Source organism: Heterocephalus glaber, unplaced genomic scaffold, assembly GCF_053883595.1.
Source record: "Heterocephalus glaber isolate CG9 unplaced genomic scaffold, H.glaber_assembly_v1.0 deba00001444, whole genome shotgun sequence".
NCBI classification, from domain to species: Eukaryota; Metazoa; Chordata; class Mammalia; order Rodentia; family Bathyergidae; genus Heterocephalus; species Heterocephalus glaber.
Genome location: NW_028258297.1, coordinates 17,440,447 through 17,462,046, shown reverse-complemented (window position 1 = coordinate 17,462,046; position 21,600 = coordinate 17,440,447). Strand labels below are relative to the sequence as shown.

The 21,600-nt window shown below is 37.8% G+C and overlaps 1 protein-coding gene across 4 annotated transcripts in view; it reads left to right on the top strand.

Moving 5' to 3' along the window:
- Window positions 1-10,599: 10,599 nt before the first annotated feature.
- Slco1a2 (solute carrier organic anion transporter family member 1A2) overlaps window positions 10,600-21,600 on the top strand; it is a 115,847-nt gene continuing 104,846 nt past the window's right edge. For all 4 annotated transcript variants that reach the window (XM_087214043.1, XM_087214042.1, XM_013072617.3 and 1 more), the window contains exon 1: window positions 10,600-10,860. Coding sequence is in view for 1 of the 4 variants with exons in the window: in XM_087214042.1 (XP_087070168.1) it covers window positions 10,840-10,860 (21 nt within the window). In the remaining 3 variants the exon portion in view is untranslated. The remainder of the gene's footprint in view (window positions 10,861-21,600) is intronic.

Genomic DNA, 21,600 nt, shown 5'->3' with positions numbered 1-21,600 from the left:
CCTGGCATGTTGATTATCTAGGTTATTATTATCTAGGTTAATTGTTAAGGAAGTATCTAGGTTTCTGTGAGCATCCATAGTGAAGCCGGTAGCTGGCTTTCTTGGACACCACTTGGGGAGAGGAATGAATGGCATCACTTCCTCATTGCCAGATGGAGGTGAAACTCTGGGCTCACCACATCACCTCCACTGGGGGCTGGGCTGGAAGGTGGGGGCTCCTCTTCATTGCTGGGAGAGGGTGAGTGTGCTGGCTTCCCATGTGGTCTCCTCAGTGGGAGCTGTCTCATTTCCATGGAAGAAGGTCCAAGTCCCAACTCACCACAAGGCTTCTCTGGCACCACTCACTAGGGAAAGGAAGAGTGTCTCGTTCTTGCTGGGTTGGGCAAAGTTTAGGCTCTCCATGTGCTCTGTCCTGTACTGTCAAGGGGACATCTCATACTGGCTGGCATGCTTGAAAGTCCTGACTCCTACTTTACCCTCCCTGATACAGCTCCAGGGAGGATGTTGGGATGTCTCACAGAGCTCTCTGCTCCTTACTCTCCATTCATTAGCAGGAAGAGAAATGGGCCCACAGCTTCTTCTCTGTTACATAGCTGGAGCACAGGCTGTTCTCCAACGTTTCATGTCTGGCTTGGCTTTCTCCTTCGCGAATCCTTACCTAAAAACATAAAGGACTTATTTTTATTTTGTCTATGCCCATTGGTGTTTCTGTGTCACTGGCTTTTAAGTGCAAAGTTTTGGACATATGAGACCAAAAGAAAAAAAAAATAGAACAAAACAAAGAAAACCCAGAAAATTATCAGCCATGTCATTTCTAGGGTTCAAAAGTTCCTAGCTTGCTTGATTCTTTTCCTGCTTTTCAAAGTGTATTTTGTTATTATGGACTATCCTAGGTACTTAGTTGTACTTAGTGAGAGGAATAGCTCAAACACACCGAGTTTCAGGTAATTTGTATGTGCCACTAAATGTTATTATTTTTTCAATTATTTAAGAATTTCTTAGCTTACAGGCTGTTCAAAAACAGATCATGAGCTAGTTTTGGTCCACAGGCTATTGTTTGGCTGCCCTGTTCTAGGCTATCATTACTAGTCATAGAAATCCTTTTATCTCTTAAAATTTTATACATGACTTGCATACATTGTGCCTGAAGTTTCTAATATGTGTACTTCTCAGAAGTCTGATCCTGTTTATTTCTTCTGACTTCCACCCACGTGGTTTGTCTTTTTGTTTGTGGAGCTACTTATTTGATCTCAATCCCGTACCGAAATTGAGGAATATAATTCTCCAGGTAGGATTTCCTTCTGTTCCTCTGATACTCAGGGACTTTTACTTGGAAACTTCTAGGGTTGCAGCTCCATGTAAGAGGCTCAGGTTCAGCTTCCTGTTGCTGTCTCTCCCCAGAAGAGTGCTGCCTAAGCCACAGTATTGCTCTTGTCTTCACCCTTTAGAGGAACCCAAGATGCCACTTGGAGTGAGGGTGTGGACATAAAGTGGTAGGCCTCGTAAAGCACACCTCTCTTACCTGTGAAGACCTGCAGTGTGCTGAAAAAGTCTCTTTTCTTTCCAGAAGCTGAATGTTCTGGGTTGGAAAGATCTCACAGTGCTTTCATTGAATCTATTGCTGGAAGCAAAAGGACAATGTTCTATTCTTTCAACTCGATTGTCCTTACATTCCATGATGCTGCTATAATTGTGATAGAAAATAAGACTAGGTCTTTCCTCCTGGCACTGCCTGACAGATTAGCCAGTATCTTCATGGTGAACATATCCTAATGGGTCCTGGTGCTGATTCCAAAACCATTGACATGATCATAGTGTGGTAAAAGTACAGAATAGATAAATTTACAGATAGAATAGAAAGAGAGCCCAGACAGGCCCACATGTGTTGGGATATTGGTATACAAACATGGTAATGTGAGACATCAATGGAGTAAGAGAGACCATCCAGTAAATGGAATGGTAAAAATGTATCTCTGTGTGAAAAAAGGTTAATATTAGATACTTACCCCATATTAAAAAAAAATCAACTCAAGATGAAGTTAAAATATATATATAATCCACAAAATTTAATACATCCTATAAAATATTTAGGATTTTAAAAAATGTCTTTGGGCAGGGAAAGTTTTCTTAAACAAGTCATAAATTAGCATTAACTATAAAAGAAAAAACTTGAAAAATTTTACTACATTAAAAACAAGAGTTTTCGATCATGCAAAGCCAAACTACAGAATAAAATGAGAAATAAAAAGCAAGAAAATATTTACTGTGTGTACAACTAACAGAATCAATCATTTAAAAGATCGTATACCTATCAATAAGAGATCAAATAACCCAATATAAAAGGAGACGAGAGAAATGAGCAAGCATATCAAAGAAGAAATACATGAGCCAATAAATAGAAGAAAACATTCAATCTCTTTAATAATCAAGGAAATGCACACTAAAACAATAAAATATTATTTTATATCCATCCTCTAGAGAAAAATAGAAAAGTCTGAAAATATCAGTGCATTTCAAAAACACTTTCCATGCATTGTTTCTGAGAGTGTAAATTGGTTTAACCTGTAGAAAATGATTTGGGGGCTGGGGATTTAGCTCAATGGTTCCGCTGCCTGCCTCGCAAGCACAGGGACCCGAGTTCGATCTCCAGTACCAAAAAAAAAAAAAAAAAAGAAAATGATTTGGATTTATATCCTAAAATATATATTTGTGTTGTACCCAGTGAGCGAGAACCAACCAGAGACCGATATTAAATCCACACAGGAGTTTATTACCGGCTGAGACCTGAGCCGAGCATCGGACTCGAGCCTGGACTGGGGGTTGACAAACATGTTTTATACACCTTTGAGGGCAACAGTTTCTAGGTCCCCCATGGGATAGAACTAGTAAAGCAAGCAAAAGGTACAGAAGCCGAACGTCCTGCTGTTAGAACATTTGTAGTTGATTAATTGTTGTTTCTAAGAGACTCTAAGGGGAGGAGGTTTCTAAGCTTCCTCCTTTTGAGTTCATCTAAAAGGTAGGCAGGTGGGTCGTTCAGCAGCAATATGGAGTCTGTCTTGCTAACTAGGGTCCTTCAATTTGATGCACCATTCTACATGTAAGCCTGTTCCCCGAAGAAACTTTACACTCAAACAACAGGAGCTGGTCTTACCTAGAGGATTCACCAAAGGGAGTAGACAACCAAACTGGTGCATTGAGCCAATGGAGAATCAGATAACAATAAAAATGAAATTAATGACAGCAACATGGCAATGTGAGTCATAGCAATGAGAAAAAAGAATTCATCCCATAAAATTTCAAGGTGTGATTAACGTAGTGAACGTTTAAAATTTTTTTTAAATTATCATAGTAAAAGACATGTTGCCATAACTTATCCCATCGTTCTTGCAACTTTTTCCATCAGTTCTGGAAATCCTCTTTCCTGTCTTTAGTTGCACTGTTATGGTTGCCTCAATGTCCTGAATCCATTTAAAATGTTTACCTTTCGTGATCATTTTGACTTTGGAGAGGAGCCAGAAGTCGCATAGTGTCAGATCCAGTGAATAAGGTAGATGAGAACACACTGTCATGTTTTTATGAGTCTGTCTTTCCATTTGATGGCACTAGGTAGCAGCATTTATCATATTTGTGACCACTCTTCCCAAAGATGTTCACAAAAGAGGGCTTCCAGAATTGTTTCTGAAAGTGGTAAGGACAATGTATGTGGTTGAAGTGAGAGAGAATATTTTGAGAGGGATTAATGGCAGTGTTTTTACTGTAATAAACATTTTTTATTTAAACATTCACTGTATATATACTCTCTGTATATACAGCCTGAAAGTCTTTGTAGTGTTTAAAGCAATTAAACATATACATGTATTCACATGTATTCTGTTTCTCTACCTCTGAATATGCATAAAGGCAAATGTAAAACTGTATGAAAATGAAAAGAAGGAATGATGACCAAAAGATGCATAATGAACACAGGTTCAGGTGGACAGTTACCTTAGACTAGAGGAGAGAGAGAGTGGATTGGTGGGGCAAACCAGATGGTTAGATGTAATTATTAACTGAGTTCTACAATTTATGAATAAAAGTATACCATACACTGGCAGCCCTCCCTTATGGAATCCTGCGCTTTCTGGACTTCATCATATCTTTCTTCCTGCACCTACTTATATCCCCTTAAAAAAAAGCTTCATGGAGTTTAGCTATTCTTTTCTTGCTCTGCATTGTTAAAATTGGCAAATTATCAATATAAGGATAAGCTCACATGGATTGCTACCATATCTCTGATCATGTCATGACCTGTACTTCCCACGTGTATATTTTGGTCCTTACTAAGGAGGAACCTATTTTCACTGTTTACATTTCATCTGCTCCTCAGTCCTGACCTTTTAAGGCTCTCAATATTACCTTGCCTGCAAACTCCACATGGCTCACCGCATGTGTCAATAATAATATTTCTCAATTAAATACTGCATTACTAACATTACGGTGCTTAGACCAAGGGCTAAAGCCTAGCTTCCCAACAATCTTACACACAATTGGATGGGAGGCTCTGCTCTTGGACAAATTACCTCAGCAGTTGACAAAGGTGGTTTAGGGCATTATAACAGTGATAGCACTGGCAGCTACTGCCATCAGCAGCCACACCAGCCATCGCCCTAATGCATTTCATCCACACTGCCCAAACCATGTATGGCTATTTTCAAAGTGTCACTTCTGAGCTCTTAACTCAAACCTGTATTGATAAGGAAACCCTACAAAGACTTGACTCTTGAGGCCACTATCACATGGTTCAGCAAACATCCACAAGCTCTTCGGACACATTAGGCTCAGTTGTGATGCAGATTACTATTCCATGGGCATCATTTCAATTCTGTTTAATCCTTCTGAATCTTGGGGAGAGGTCCATCATCTCCACGGTGATTTTCATACAAATCTGGATAAAGAAATTACTCATATCCAGGGCCAGCTTTATAAGCTTCAAATGGAGGTGGATGTCAATATCAGATCACCTCACTGATATTGTCTACTTGCTCAACCCCAGAAACTAATTCTCTGGTCTCAACCTTCCAATTTGGATTCTTACAGCTATTGGATATTTTTCTTTTTGTTCTTTCTTGAGGTCCTAAGAGCCCTCTTGTGCTATTTCAGCAGATGCTGTGTGCGGAAGCCATGATGACCTTTCCCCACCAAGCCCAATACCCGTCCTCTCTTCACCTTGCCCTTCTTTCCCAACTCTGTGTACAAAACAGAAAAGGGGGATATGTGGGTGTGTTGACCAGAGGTATAGATGAGATGGAGATGCAGAGATAAAGGACTTTTAGAGCTACCTGGCCCAAACCTCCAGGAATGCATGGTTAGAGATTAAAAGATAGCCTACAGGACCACAAGTCCAAGTAGGGTCAAAACACATTTGAGACTCCATCTCCAAAACTGAAAATTTGAGATTAAAATTTGGGAGAAAACAAAGACTAAAAGGACTCAAAGGGAAGATTCTTGGTTTTCTTTGGGGAGTGAATTTACCAGTGCTTGCAGAACCCAGGATACTTTCCTGAGTTGATCCACACATCCTATCTACACATTTACTGCTTGTTTATAATGTAGAAACAGTTTGAGAATAATAACTATTATTTTATCACTCATTGAAAAGGTTTTTTTAGGAAAGCTTTACGACCTTGCTGGTCTTTGGACCTAATTTTCTTCAGCCTGTCCTTTAGGGTAAATAACAAGTGTCTTAGTTACCTTCATATCACTGAGACACAATACCTGACACTCACAACTCTAAGGAAGAAAAGTTTATTTTGGCTCGCAGTTTGTAGAGGTTTCAATCAATAGTTGACTGGCTCCAAGGCAGGGCAACAGAGGAGAAACAGTGCATGGCATGGCTACTGGAAGTGGGGGGTGGGTGGGGGGGGTGAGGGAGGGGTGAGGGAGGGAGAGGGAGATACATCTTTCCAGGCCATGGTCTCAGTAACCCACCTCCTCCAATCCTCCAACCAGGCTTCACCTCCCAATATCACATCTAGCTATAATCTCATCAGTGGACTAATCCACTAATGAGTATCACATTCCTATGATCTAATCACCTCTAAAAGGCCCTATCTATGGGAACAGGAGGCTTTGGGGGAATATTACATATAGAGGATAACACAAGGTGACTTTTTGGAGTGACTGTGATCTGTCTTAACTCTAAACACACACGCATGCACGCATGCACACACACACACACACACACACACACACACACGGCCAAATCATCTGCATAACCTGCTTCCCTGGTTGATCTGTTTGCCTAATACTTTTACTTAACAGCTTCCAGGGCCAGCATCCTCATCATGATACTGAACACCACGGATTTTCATCAGCAGAGAAAGGGACAGCGACACTTCTTTGTGGGCAATAGGGAGTTGTTGGTGGACCCACCAGCAAGTTGCAGACGTCTTTGAGTTCGGTGTGATAAGTGCTAAGATAATTCTGAAAGTTACAAAATCACTTCGAATATTGGGAACAGAGCAAGAGTCAACAGTGACACTTTGTAGGACTCTGTGTTTCACTGCTGCTGAGGGAGGATAATGACCTTGGGTAGATATTTATTCAAAGAGAAAGCATTGTTTCTAATATAAAAATGTAGCTGATAGAAACTGAGAAATAGAAGAACCTGTTGTTTATGATCAAGAGGCAATTGTCAGTATTTTAAAGATACTTTCTTGATAATTGCTACATCCATTTGTCATACAGTAACGGTTTTCCCTATGTATTTTGGGAAAGCCCATCTCAGTCAGAGGGGAAATTATTTTATGTAAACACTTATTAGGATAACTTAGGTACAGGAGAAAATATTCTGGTGCCCTAACTATTGGGAACCCTTTTCTAAGGAACTGCCACAGAGTTCTCTAGACTTTTCCTTTATGGAAGGACTTCTATAGAGACCAGTAAATCCTTGGTGTATCTCCCAACTATGTTTTGAATGTGTGCAGCTCTCTTTGTCCATTCCACCACCTTATCCTAAATGACAATCTTTTATCTGGACCCTTACAATAGCTTTCTGGCTCTGCACTTCCTTCCCTCGGCATGCCCTCTTTTTATAGTGCCAAGTATTTCTTTTAAAAACACAAATTAGATCAAGTCATTTCCGCTTCACACCTGCTGGGAGCCTTTGATTTCCAGTTGAATACAATCCAAACTCCTTGCTGGCCACAGAGTTGAATACAATATGGCCTCTGCTCAGTGCTCTAAATTCATCTTACCCCTTTTCCAACCTCCCTTTCCAATCCACAGTGCTCTTTTCTTCTGCCCCAGTGCCTTTGCACTCACTGTTTCTCCATGGTTGGAGAACGTCTCCTAGATATTCACAGTTGTTCCTTACTAGACTTTGAATTCCATTTCAATCCTTATCCCCTTACGAATCTTCTCAGACCAATCTCCCCTCAACATAGATCCTGGGTCCTCTCAGTCCTAACACTCTAACTTTCTTCACAGCACTTGTGTGTTCCTGAAGTTATTTTTTGTTGAATTGTTCATAAAATCTTTGAGTGACATTGACTGAAGATGTAATGGGGAAAGGACATAGGTGTGGGGGGGTGTCAAGTTTGGGCCAGGGGTACTTTTTTGGAACGAGGCAAGGCAATGTGATTATATTTTTTCTTGAGGAAAAGGTGGGATAAACTACTGTATTTTTTCTGGAATATGTTGCTCCAAGGCTTTGAATGTTCTAAGAAATAGTTTGTAAAAATTTCAAGGAAAGAAACAAAGAGAGCCTGCAATTCCCTGAAAAATTATTTTAAGGCTCCTTTCTACTTGTTTTCTAATTAAATTGCAATTATCGAGATGTAGCACAGCGTAGTTTTCCAAAGCTGAACTGAATCCCTAATCTTCTGCCTACCAGCTGTGTGATCTAGGGATGGTAAAGTCTGACCTCACTCTCCTCATTTGTAATGGCGGGATAGTGATAGTACATTCATTCATTATATTCATTAACATTAAAGTGTGGACCTACTTCATGTATGTTTCTAGAATGGACTGTGGCATATAATATGTATTCAATAAATGTTAACTGTCATTATTAGCAGAGACTAGAAAATCATCTTGCCTCTTAGTGCCTCTTAAGAGAGGAAATGGTCAACATCATTACAGGATTGCAAATTAAAACAACACTGAAATTCCATCTTACCCCAGACAGAATGGTTATCATCAGGAAATCAAATAAAACAAATGTTGTCCAGGCTTTGGGAGAAAAAAGAACCCTCCTCCATTGTTGGTGGGAAAGTAAAGTCATACAACCACCATGAAAATCAGTATGGAGATTCCTCAAAAAGCTAAAACTAGAAATTCTTTTTGACCTATCTATTCTGCTTCCAGATATCTATCTGAAACAGTTAAAGACATCATATTACAAGGATATATTATGGGCACTGCATACCCATGTGTATACCAACACAATTCATAATGGCTAAATATTGGAAGTAGCTTATATATCCATCAGATGAAGCAAAAAAGAAAATGTGGTATTTGTATGCAGTGGAATACTACTCTGCCATGAAGATGAACTTGAGTCATTTGTAGGAAAATGAATGCATAATGAGACCATAATGTTAAATGAAATAAATGAGACACACAAGCTTAAATCATGTGATTTTTCTTACGTGAGAAATTCAAATTATAAACAAAGAGATAATATGATATACAGAGATAGATCTTTCTCAGCAGGAAAGGGAATGAAGGGATAGAGGGAGAGGAAAGGGAAAGGAGGGGAAAGGGGTTGAAAAAGGATTTAAAATAGGTTATGTACATGCACTACTTCCATACAAGGAATGTGAACATTACGTACTGCAAACATGGGCTAATAAAAACAAAAGGAAAATAGAAGTTTGGAATTTCATTTCCACTCAGGGTAAGGCGACAGGAGAGATCAAAGGAATGCCCCACTCTTGAAGCAGTTCCCTAATTTTGTCTACAGAGTTTCACAGTAGACAGACATTTTTGTGTCTGTTCTCAAAATTATGAAACAATGAAAAAAACGCTCACCACCAGAAGCTGAGAAATAATGCAAGTAGCATTTGAGAAATATAAAATGGAAATGTAGAAAAATGTTGTGGCTTGGTTAAGTAGACACACACATTTGTGCACCCACCGTACAGTTTTTAAGTGAATTTGTGTTAATAGTACATGCCGCAAAGTGAAAGTATTCCCTCTTAATTTTATTTTGTTGACTTCTTTCCTTCTATAAAAGTGTCAAAATCCATGGGGAGAAATCTCAACTTTTGTGCTTGCAGTCATACCTCTAGTGGTAGTGTAAGTAGTTGGCTAGCTATGAGCTGGAGCCGAGAACACTAGTGCAGCCAGGGAGGAAAATATCTCAAAAACAGTGTGGCCAGGCATCCTGAGCTTGTGATTTCCAGGCTCCTCAGAGGGGCTCATCCTCAGCTACTGGGGCCCCACATGTACAATAAAGGCCCACGGCCTCATGATGTCCACTGCAACTCCTAAATGCGGGGCCGCTGGCCCAGCCAGCCTGGAATGCACACCCTGGCTTCACAGACTCACAACATGCAGACTTCCTGCTGAAACTGAGCAGGCCATAGTCCAAACGGTGGTGAGACAGAGGATTCCATCCCAAACCGGGCCCTTTTCCCTTCCCATTCCCCTCATAAACAACAATCCCCAGCCCTCTCTGGACACTCGACTTTCACGAGTTTCCCATTTGGAGCTATGCTTTCCCAAGTGTGCTATGCCTGTCTCTCAGTAAACTGTCTTGCTAACCCTGTCATTTGCTGACTCTTTTCCTTTGCTGCACACTTCCTTGCAGTTCTTCTAGGGCAGAATCTAGGAACTGAGACAACTTTCACAACTGAAACCAATCTGCTAACAATAGCACCTAGAATATATTTGACATCAAGTAGGCACTTAGGCAATGTTTGTTGAATGAATACTCTAAGTGATTCTTCAATTTAGATGCCATAAATATCCCATGGTTTAGCTCATTAGCTTATTCAACACTAAAGTTTTCATTGCTGGGACTTGGATGAGCCAATGGTTTTAAACATCCCATAACGTTGTATTGCATTTCCTCCTTTTAGATATCAATCCAATTACGGCCTTCACTCCATCCTAAATTCCTCCTGGATAGGACCACCTCATTGTCTGATACAGCCTTTTGGTCTCCTGAGCCAACTAGCAATTTACTGATGGACCAATTTGTAAACGGATTTTCTACATCTGTCAAAATGTCAGGCTCATCCTGTGAAAATGAATATTCTCACTTACATCAGCTCAATGCTTGCACATTTATTCCAGTTTCATGTTAACTTTTCCTATTCTGCCTACCTGGGAAATTGAACTCTTGTTCAATATATGCGTGTTTCTTCAAAATTTACTAAGTGAACAAAAAATAAAATAAAATTTACTAAGTGACTAATTCTTTTATTTACAAAAGACTTACAGGCTTCTTAATCCCAAAAGAAGAAAAAACAGTCAGCAAAGTTAAGCAACATTAACTGAGTTTTCTGTAGCCTTTTGATAAGCTATTAGCATTGGAGCCAACGCCATGCAAGAGTTAACTATTAAAAAAAAATCAGAACAAAACAGAAAGGAAAGGAAGGGCCTCTGGCTCCAAGTGGCTAATCTTTGAACCTGTTTCTAAGATTATAACCTACTTTGTACAACCTTCAGCTCCAAAGAAACTTCACCACAGGATTAAATTTTATGTAAACAAAGATCCTTTTATTTATAACTCAGCTTCTCTGAAAAACAAGAAGCTCCAGTTTACATGTTTGCAGTGCTTTATTCATGCTGATTCCTCAACATGTAATTTTTTAAAAGTTTGTTGATCTTGCAGAATTGAAGCAGCAGTGAATGGAGATGGTGCATGCAAAGGTAAAAGTCATTCATTTATTTGAGTTGTTGTAGGTTGCAATCTAATTGTTTGTGCTTGGAGAAAATACAGTAGATTTAATGCTTAATGATAAAGTTTAGATTCTTTGGCTTTTTGAATCATTTTGCCTGTACTTTCCTGATAGCAATAGCAATGCTATTGAGTGGAGATTCATTTGTACAATAGCAATAAAATCATTTGTCTATATGTGCATATCAACTTTGAGTTTTAAATATGTAGTTACAAGTGGTTTGGAGTATTACAAATGAGTCTAAATGATTCTGGATAATGTTCTTTTCTTCCTACTTTCTCATTGTCCTGAAAGGCCCCTGTTTACCTGATTCTTTCACATCAATACTTTAAATTTTGATCAAGCCCACATTCTCCACATTCTTCTCTCTCCCTTGAAATCCTAGAGCATTAGTTATCAAGACTGTATTCATATACTCCCTTGGCAGACATATATACACTCTTTAGTGGTGTTTTCATTCAAAATTTTAAAATAAAAACATTGAAATAATAACAACTTAAAAAGTCAATTTGGTGCATATCCTTTTATATTTTCTTCTATAGTCACAGAAACATATGTAAATATGTATAGTTGTGTTGAAGTATATACCTATGATCCCTCTACTTTTATTTACAAGCACTGGATCATCATTATGTTCCTATCTTGTTGCTATATTCATTTATCTGTGTACTGTAGATGTCTCTCTAAGTCAGCATGTATATCTAAGTCATGCCTGCACAATCTAGCCTTGAATAGCAACCACCATTTCTAAACAGTAGATTTCCAAAAGGAAAGCATAGAAGCATCATCTGCTGAAGTTCACAACACCACCATTTCACCACCTCATTCCACCGAATGCTATAAATCTTTTCCATTTGTGAAACTTATTACTTGAAAAAATGAGGGTTAATTTGAATTCTGTTTCCTTAACAAGTAGTGATCTTTTTATAAAAGGATTTTTACAATTTTTTTTTTTGGTACCGGGGATCGAACTTGGGTCCTTGCGCTTGCGCAGCAGGTGGCGAAACCACTGAGCTAAATCCCTGGCCCGATTTTTACAATATTTTAATAAAAATATTTTAATAAATTTTTCACCCGTTTTCATTTCCCTTATACAAACCCCCATTTATACATTTTACCCCTCACTTCTTCTTTTCTTTTTGGGGGGGACTTGCTCTGTTGCCAGCTGGGCACAGAAAGATTGAACTCGTTAATCCTTCTGCCCCAGCCTTTTGAATCCTGTTATTACAGGCATGTGCCATCTAACTCATGTTTTCTTTTTTCCCACTTTTTCCCCCCATGTGTGACTGTGTGGGTCCTAGAGTTGTGAGACTGGGTAGGTGGGGAAGCATGAAAAGAGCTGGATGTTTTCGGGAAATTTGGGCAGTACAAATTAAGGAAATTAGACTACTACCTTTTTGCAGATTTTCCTCCTTGGGCTCAGTTGCCGGTATTCCATTTCCAGCAAATATTAGCTGTCTACCTACCCTTGCACTTGGTCATTTGAACTCTTCCTTGTTCTATGCCCAAATCAAATAGTGCCCTAACACCCCAAACACTATGTGAATGGCAACTTTGTTGTTCTTCCTTCAAGTTTATTGAAAGCAACAAAAATTCTTACAGAAGAATTTATTATTTAGTTATTGGATTCATTTACTTTCTTGATTTTTTAGAAATCTAACAATTTTATCTAGACCTATGAAATGATTGTTTGTGTACCTGTTCTTTTATTTATCAGCACCTTATTTTTGAAATTACACTTGGATGATATTGACTATTTTAAGAAGCATTATATTGAGCATTGTCTACTGTAAGAGGTTTTTTTTTTTACATAGCTTGACAAAAGACATATTTATCCTTGTCAAATTTAACTTTTTAAAAAAATCTAAAAGGCAACCAAGGTCTTCACAGATGAATAGAGAAGTAGCTTTTTGAGAATTTTATATATAGATTTATTAGAAATTTCCTTTATGATTAAAAATGGGTATGTTTCTAATTAAGTATTTAATACAACTACAGAATTTATTATCTTCTTAAAGGGAGCAATTCATCCTAACTAAAGGAAGCTAGTTTTTTAAGGTTTTGGGGAATTGTTGCTTAGAATGACATTTGGGAATATTTTACCCTCCACCTTTACATAAGTAGATATTCTGATTTTAAGAATTAGCATAATCTGCTGTACAAAAAGTAGCTGCAAAGCATAAATATTTGGCCACTAGAACATGGCTTCTAGAATGCCAGAGGGGTGATTTTTGGATCCTCCCCCCAGAGGAATGAATTCTTTGATAATAGTAGGGAAGAATGGAATCCACCATGTTAACATTTAGTATAGGTAAGAGGTAAGCTTTTCTTTTGTAATGTAGGAAAAGTAAATTATACACAATTATACAAGAAGGTTGTAAAGCAAGACCAGTCTGGCACCTAAAAAACAGGTATAATTTCAGGCAGACCAGTCTTACAAGTCTATCTATATGGATGATGAAGCATGGATTGATGAAAATAGATTTCCTTAAAACTAGTTATCCCCATATTCTCCTTGGAAATTTTTGAGCATATACCTTGTTTTGGAGAATGGTGTTGTAGACTATCTATGAACTTGCAAAGGAGATGGACAAGAACAGGTTTTACGAAAATGTTCATTGTCAGCATGCCTCTTTTCTTTCTTTGTACTTTTTCTTTTTTAATAGCTCATCCCTACTCTTCCTCCATGATTTTTCTTGCATCAAGGGTCTATCCCAGTGGTGGCGAACCTAAGGTTCACCATTACTGGTCTATCCCATTACTTCCTTGGGGCTTTACTCTTACGTAGATGTTAACTAACTTCAACTATTAGTGACAAGAATTTCCCCTTCAGGATAGTATTTCTGTTGTAGTGATGAACGCTTGAACTAATGGAACTTTTAGTGAAGGACTCTTGCAACAGAATGAATTTGAAATGGTACACTTAAAGGAATTAATTTGGAACAAAGTTTCTGCTCAAGACCTGTTACTTCATTCAATTTTTTCTATTTATAAGAGTAGAGGCACGTATTCAAAAGAACGAAGTGAATTATCACAAACCAGAACCCAGTTTTACCACAGTGATAGTTGTGTGGGGAACAACAGTCTCCTAGGTTCATGTAAGCTTAATTGTTTCAGTTGTAGATGGCCCGTATTCATATGCCAATAGCATAAGCAGGGATTGTACCTATGAAGGTCAATAGTATTTTTTTAATCTAAGTCCATACATCTTTGATAAATTTGGTTTTCCATTTTATTAAGCATGTTTACACCTTCAGTTTTTCAAGTGTTTAAGTGATAGGGTTTCTGACTACTTAAATTCTATCCATTTAGAATTTTTAGAATTTCCTCCTCCTCTTGTAATCTACTTACAATCTAAGTAAATTCTACCAGATGTGCTGTTTTTGTATTGTCGGTTATTTCCTGGTAAGGATTGGGTGCCACTTACTGAGCATAACTTTTGTTCTCAAGAACAAAAGGAATGTTACCACAGGGAAGAAGATAGATTTTCAGAACCTGTATCTTATATTGCTCAGTCAAAATTTTGTAATCCTAGATGCAATTTTGCAGTCCAAGTGTCTCTGTGTCACTTCATTATAGGAGCAGGGAAGGCGTCTAATGATGCAAATCCTATTTAGGATGTGGGTAGATTATTGTCATGATTCTATTTCTCTTTTTGTTTATCTTTGGATATTTCTCCACATTGTTGCATACCCACTTGTGTTACTTACCTTTACTTTCTTCCCCCCTCTTTTTAAATCCTTTGGTCAATAACAAAAGTACCTATTGTCACATCATACCATTCCTTTGTGTACTAACTGTACATTATGGCTAAAATACCTACCATGATTAACCCAAATGCAAGCCAGGTACTTTCCATATTTTATTCCTCTTTTTTAATAAAACTATACAAGGTAGACATTACTTAGAAAGGGAAAATAAAATGTGACACTTTATCAACCTCATTGCACTCTACTAAATCATTAAATTATATTAAAGTCTACTTGCTAATTGGCTTTATTATTCATAAAATACATTTGTTCAATATGTACTAAATATCTATTATGTGCAAATAATGGGCTTAAGTATTGTAAGGATGACAGATACTCATACATCTTCATCCCAGATAGTTCACAGATTAGATAAGGAAATAACACCTGGGCATATACCACTAAAGTATAAAGTAAATAAATTTCCCCAAAGTAGTCTCAAAATGCCGACTACTAATATGTAATGAATACAAAACTAAGTTAAATAAACATTTGATTAATGAGTGAGTATTTGGAATGAACTCATATTGGAAGAGTAATGCATACTTTTGTCTATGCAAATGCCTGCTGTGATGGCACACATCTGTAATCCCAGTACTGGGAAGGCTGAGGCAGGAGGATTTAAGTTTCAGCCCAGTCTGAGACACTTAAAGAGTCCTTGTCTCAAAATAAAATTTAAAAAGGGACTGAGGATATAGCTCAATGTAAAGGCCCTGGACTTAATCCGAGTACTGGGGAAGAAAAAGTCTGTGTAAATCAGGTTGGGATCCACAGAAAATGTGGCATTTGAATAGAGCCTGAGTATAAACCCCAGTGGTGGGAAGGGATATTTCAAGTGAGGAAACTGAATGCGCCAGAGTATGGAGGGGAGTCCGTGTTAGGTATGAAATGGGTAGAAGGTTAATGCACAAGGGAAGCAGAAGCAACCCAGATGGAAGTTCAGACTGAAGTCTCATAGGAAAGACCTTGAGTTATCCACCACAGCCTGTGGGCTTCTTCACCCAGCAATATTTGCATTCAACTGTGTAGTTTTCTTAACCAAACACAGACCAAAGGAGTAAATATCCTGATAGAAACCTGAATATGAAAATTCCAACTGGATTTTGGAAGGAAAAAAAATAAATTACCAGCAATTTTGTAGTGCTGGAAACACTTAATAAATGTGTTGGATTATTTTTCAAACTGTATCCTTTGAAACCTTAAAAAAAAACAAAATAAAACAAACCCAAAACTCTCACATTGAGTAGGTAAAGTTGTTACTCTCAATAGCAAACAAGTTCTTCACATTTTGAATACATATTTAGTTCCATTATTCTTTTGTCTAACTTATTGGTCCAGGTGCAAGACAAACTGGCTTTTAGCCTGGCTGTATCTAGGATAAATCAGAATGCACAGTGGAAGTAGAAGCAAAATGCTTTTGTTTGGACATGATGTAGAGAAATAGGACTTCAGAATCTAATAAACCTGGATTTCAGTCCTGTATCCACTCTAATTGAATGTGTGGCCTTGGACAAGTCAGCTCCTTTTCTGTTCCTTAGTTTCTACCAATAAATGGATTAACAGCACTGTTTTATACTGTTTTATAAGGATTACCAATTACACACATAAAAAGTACATGTAGGCTGGGGATTTAGCTCAGTGGTTCTGCTGCCTGCCTTGCAAGCACAAGGTCCAGAGTTCGATGCCCGGTTCCAAAAAAAAAGTACATGTAAGTGATACTTTGGGACCAGTAATTATATTCTCCTAATGCTGCCCTGACTTCTTGTTTCCCTGAAAATGTTCTTGACATAGCTTATGCAGTTAAGAAGAAAGATGACAGACTTTTACAAGTACCTTAGTGTGAGGAAAATAATTGAACATAGTGCCTAAGAGGACAGCCCTGGTCCCCACCTCCACTCATAACTAGAACGTACGTTCCACAAACACAGGGCATTTTGTCTGTCTGCTGTATTGATGGGTCCCAAGCATTTCAAGAATGTCTGGCAAGAAGTAGATGCTTAGTCAACATATGGAATGATTAATGTTTGGATTCAGGTGTAGCCAAAGCCATTCTTGTGGCAACATGGGCCTTGTGAAGAATAATTTGTAGGGAAAATTTCCTCCATGAGAGAAAAGGGGAAGACTAGCATTTATTTCAGGGAAGATTTGTAGCCCAAATCTCAGCAATTTTCATCACTGACACAATCTCATTGAATCTTCACAGAAACTCTCAATGGTGTATCGTATCTTTTTCATGTCATATATCAGGAAACTGAGGTTCTGAGTAACTTGATTGAAGCCACCCATTTCTGTGTGACTTAAGGGTAGGCAGCCTCCCCACCTGGGCTACACTAATGCACATCAAGTTCATAGGTACCCGCCCAGACTCTCCAGGTGTGTTGCTGGAGAACAAAGGCAAACCTCCCATCTTCGTCTGCCTGGTGACCAGCAGCAAAGAGGTGGTTCCCTCCATTGAGAGCCAGCTTTCTCTTTTGTGTGAAGAGTAGTGCATATTTCTTGCCTTTTGCAAGAAATACAAGAGATTTTGGATGATTGGTGACACACCAAATTTCAAATCTCTGCTCTATAAGGCAGGTGTTTTTTTTTTCCACCTCTATACTACACTGTCATCATGAAGAAATAGCAAGTGTGAAATCATCAGGGATGCAACTGACTTGACAATACCAGTATGACTAAAAGAGGTAATAATTTGAGCACTATCTTTTAAAGAAACTGCCATTATTTCTAACCTGTGGGTCTTTCAAGTCATTAGTAGATGCTGGAGGAGCCCTGGAATTTTGTGCACCATAGAATTTTCTTCCAGACCTTTTTACTCAGGGATTTCTTTTTAATCAGCAAAAATGACACTCCAGGGCTGGGGATTTCGCTCAGTGGTTCCACTGCCTGCCTCACAAGTGCAAGGTCCTGAGTTTGATCCTCCCTATATAACAACTGTTTGGACTCGCCAAGGCATCCTGTTCAAACTTACAACCCACTGCTCAGACTTAAGACCCACATTGAGACTCAGGATGCAGGAATGAGAGCAGCAGTGTCGCCTCATGGTGGCTCCTTCCACAGTACAGTACTGTAATTATTGCTGATTGTACTATACAGTGCTGTAGTTTTAAGCTGTTTGCATTACAGTACTGCATGTAACCGTTATACAAATAATAGCAAAGCCATTAAGTTGGAGTTTCCGTGACCATTTTTTTGATCTGAATATTGTACATATTATATACAATTCCTCATTTAGCGGCCAATTCAGTTAATGACCTAGGCACCGGAATGGAACTTGGTCGGTACAGGAGTGTGTGGATTACAAAAGCTTCATACCCACATACAAATGTCCTTATTATCAGAGGAGCAGTAACTGATACTGGTACTTCCCCAGAGTTGTACTATGGGCTTTATCCAGTATACTTTTACTTTCAGATTTTTTTTTCTATTACCCAAATGAAGAATAACACCTGATCTGGCCCACTGGAAAGACCTGGTCTGACTTGTGAACTGTAGAGCATTTACTAACATTCATTTTATAACCTGGTCTTCTTAGAGCATCCTAACTAAAGGTATTTGGGCACTGGAGCAGAGCACGCAGTATGCAGAAAATATCTCTGAGTCCTCAGAGGAAAATTATAAGCTGCTCTATGAATAACTACAACAGCATAATTAATTTCTAAAGATTTTATTTAGAGTTGCCTAATTCCAGTCAATAGGAAGTTTATATTCTTAAGGATATTAATTAAAATGTCTATGTAAATAGGGAAGGGTGGAGGGGTGAAGGGCGCACAGGTAATGGGAAAAAAATAAGAATCAAGATGCATCATGTACAGGTACAACCACCCAGTGATAAATGTAAACGTATTGTATACCTAAAATGTACCAATAAAAGAACTTAAGAATAAAAAAAAAAGTCAATTGATATAGTGTTTTACTAATTCATATACTGTTTCAAGAAAAAAAAAATTTGTTAATATCTTTCTGCTTGGATTCCAAATGGGTAAATCTACTCAGCACAAATTCTTAATCCATTTCTCTTCTAATAAACAGGGATTCTGAAAGCAATTGATTGGGTATCATAAATAAGTTTCTAGTTCTCTTTATGTTTTTGTTTCTCCTGTTAGAAATGACACAGAACTATGATCCACTAAATTCTTTGATATCTTACTATCTTATGGTAATAAATGTTTCAAAGTAGAGACATTTCAATGAATACACATATTTTCCAATAATATAGAATAAAGTACTGCATGCATATATATTAATATAGTTTATTTAAAGTGATAAAAATGAAATAGTTTTCAAAGTTTAAACAATAGGCAAAGAGTTAAAATTTGTTTTTGAAATTTGCTTGTAAATTCAATGTATTTTCTAAATCAATAGTAAATGGAAAGGGAAGAATACTGAACTATGTTATCATTATTCAAATGGAAGATAATTTTTCTTCCAAAAATCAAGATATATAATCATCTTTTCTGCCACACAGCCTACTTGTATGGAATTTATTATACTTTATGATAGAAATTTAAGTTTTTAATACTTATTTTATGGAATGTAAATATTGAATGGTCTAATATCATATTTAGCTTAGTGGGAGATGGAATTCATTTCCTAAAGGGTTTCCCAACTCAGAGTAAGAAAACCATAATTAATATGCTCTGATTTAATGATGCTGTATTTCATAGTAATTTAGCTAATAATAGTTACATGACAAAACATAGCTAGAATAAAATGCTTGCTGCTTATTTCTTTCATAATTTATATGATGTGTTTAGACAGAATTCTTGTTTAATCCCCTGCCAATCAAAGGATAACTGGTGATAAATGCCAAATCATTTTTGGAAAACAAGTATTAAGCTCTATGCCAGCACAGTATTAGGGAGAGGAGATGGAGAGTATTTAAGTAGCTTAACTTCCTCCAGGATATGTAGATAGTCTTAAATTTCCTTGTTTGTGAACCAGAAAATTGATGCAGTGGGGGAATAATGATATTCTAGTCTCTGCCTTTAGGTAAACATCAATGTTGAGAGAGGTGCATCAGCAACACAAATCGTACAGCAAGAATGTAACATTATAATGTGGCATTTCTAACACAAATATAGCAACAAAAGAGTACTCTAATGTTACATTTCTCTTGAATATGAGAGATAATTTCCAAGTGTGATGAGAATTCAGAGAGTGGCAAATATTTAGTAGAGCAATGACAAAGTATTCTAGATGGCTGGGTTATTGGAGAGAGAAGGTAGGAAGACAAGGGTAGAGGGAGGGTATAAGAAAATTAAAAAGAAAGACTTCAAAGATTGCACTGTTCATTTTGGGAGACAATGGGTGAAAAAGAAAGGCTGGACAGTAAGAGAAAATATGATGATATCAGTTTAATAGGAACAACAAAGTAAGAGTTTAACAAAAGCACAAGTATACAAAGGGGAATAATGTGAGATAAAGCTGGAAAATAGGCCTGGGGTTAATTTAAGGATGGAGTTTAAATATAGAATTTGACAGACTGTAGTAGGTAACAGAAAACATTGGAAAATTATGTTGACAACTGATTTAGTAAGAGATGTATATTTTGAAACTTATTCTAGTGTAGGTGTGGCATATGGTGGACAAAACTGGAGTATGATTGGCAGCCTGTTGTGATGGTCTAAGAGTAGAAAGGAGAAGTACATCTTAGTAGTACACTGACTGTGTTAGTCATCTTTTGGTTGTGTAACAAAATACTTGAGAAAAAAATTTAAGGGAGAAAGCTTTATTTTGGCTCATGGTTTCAGAGGGTTTAGTCCATGGTTGACTGGCTCCATTGCTTTTAGGCCTGTAGTGAGGTAGAAACATCACGATGGAAAGGGCCAGGAAGAGGAAAGCTAGTGGCCTCATTGCAACCAGGAAACAAGAGAGAGTGAGAGAGCCAGAGAGGAAGGGGCCAAGGACAAGACATAGTCCCCAAGGTTACATCTCCATGAGCCATTCCTTTAACTAGGTTTCAGCTCCTGTTACTATCACCTTCAAATAATGCTAACAAACCATATGTTCATCAGTGGATTATTCCAATTAATAAAGTTAAAGCTTTCATGATCCTATCACTTCTTTGGCTTCTCCTCTGAACATGGGTGCATTGGGAATCAAGCCCTCAATAGAGGAGTCCTTGGGGGGATACTTCATATTTAAAGCGTAACAGTGACTTTGGAGTAATTGTGGTCGAGTAACAGATTTGAATGTGGGGAACTAGGAAATTGAACAATTGAAGAGAATTCCTAGATTTCCAAGCTGAATTACAGGGGGAAAATGATTACAATATTATTAAATAAACCAATATTATTAAATAAACCAGTCAGCAAGAGAAGTAGATTTGGGAGAATAAAAAGTGTGAAATTGGTTTTTGCATTGTGGGTAGCCTATAGATTAAAAGCACAATTATTTCTTGGTCACACTGTATGTCTGTGTGAGAGACATACACAAGAGAACCATAGGAGTATTCTTCTCCATGAAGTCACTCAGAGACATGGACTCCTCTTCAAGAACTGCTGCAGTAGGAGAAAGAGAAAGACTAAAAGTATTGCACAGACATTTTGTGTACTTAATCGGGCTTCACATGACCCACAATACTCTTGGTTGTATTTCATTGGCCACGTGGCCCTACTTGAGCACAAGGGGCTGAGAGCTGCAATCTCTTGTAGGATTTTGGTAAGCACAGACAATGTCTACTATGGACGGACTGACTCCAAGATGGAGCTTTCCACAGCTCTGAGTAGTGTGTAGGTGAAATGGAGAGAAATAGACAAAGAATACTTTTGTCTCACTTTATGTGAAAAGTCTTGCTCTGTACTCAGACACTGTATAAACTGAAGGAACTGTGGTCCCCTGAAACCCGTGGTTTTACTCTTAAGCAGAAGTTGTTTTTAAATCTAAGCATAATATTGCCTGTTCATGCTATATGGTATATATAGAAGCAAGAGGCTCTTTGCATTAAGCCCTCTCATAATGTT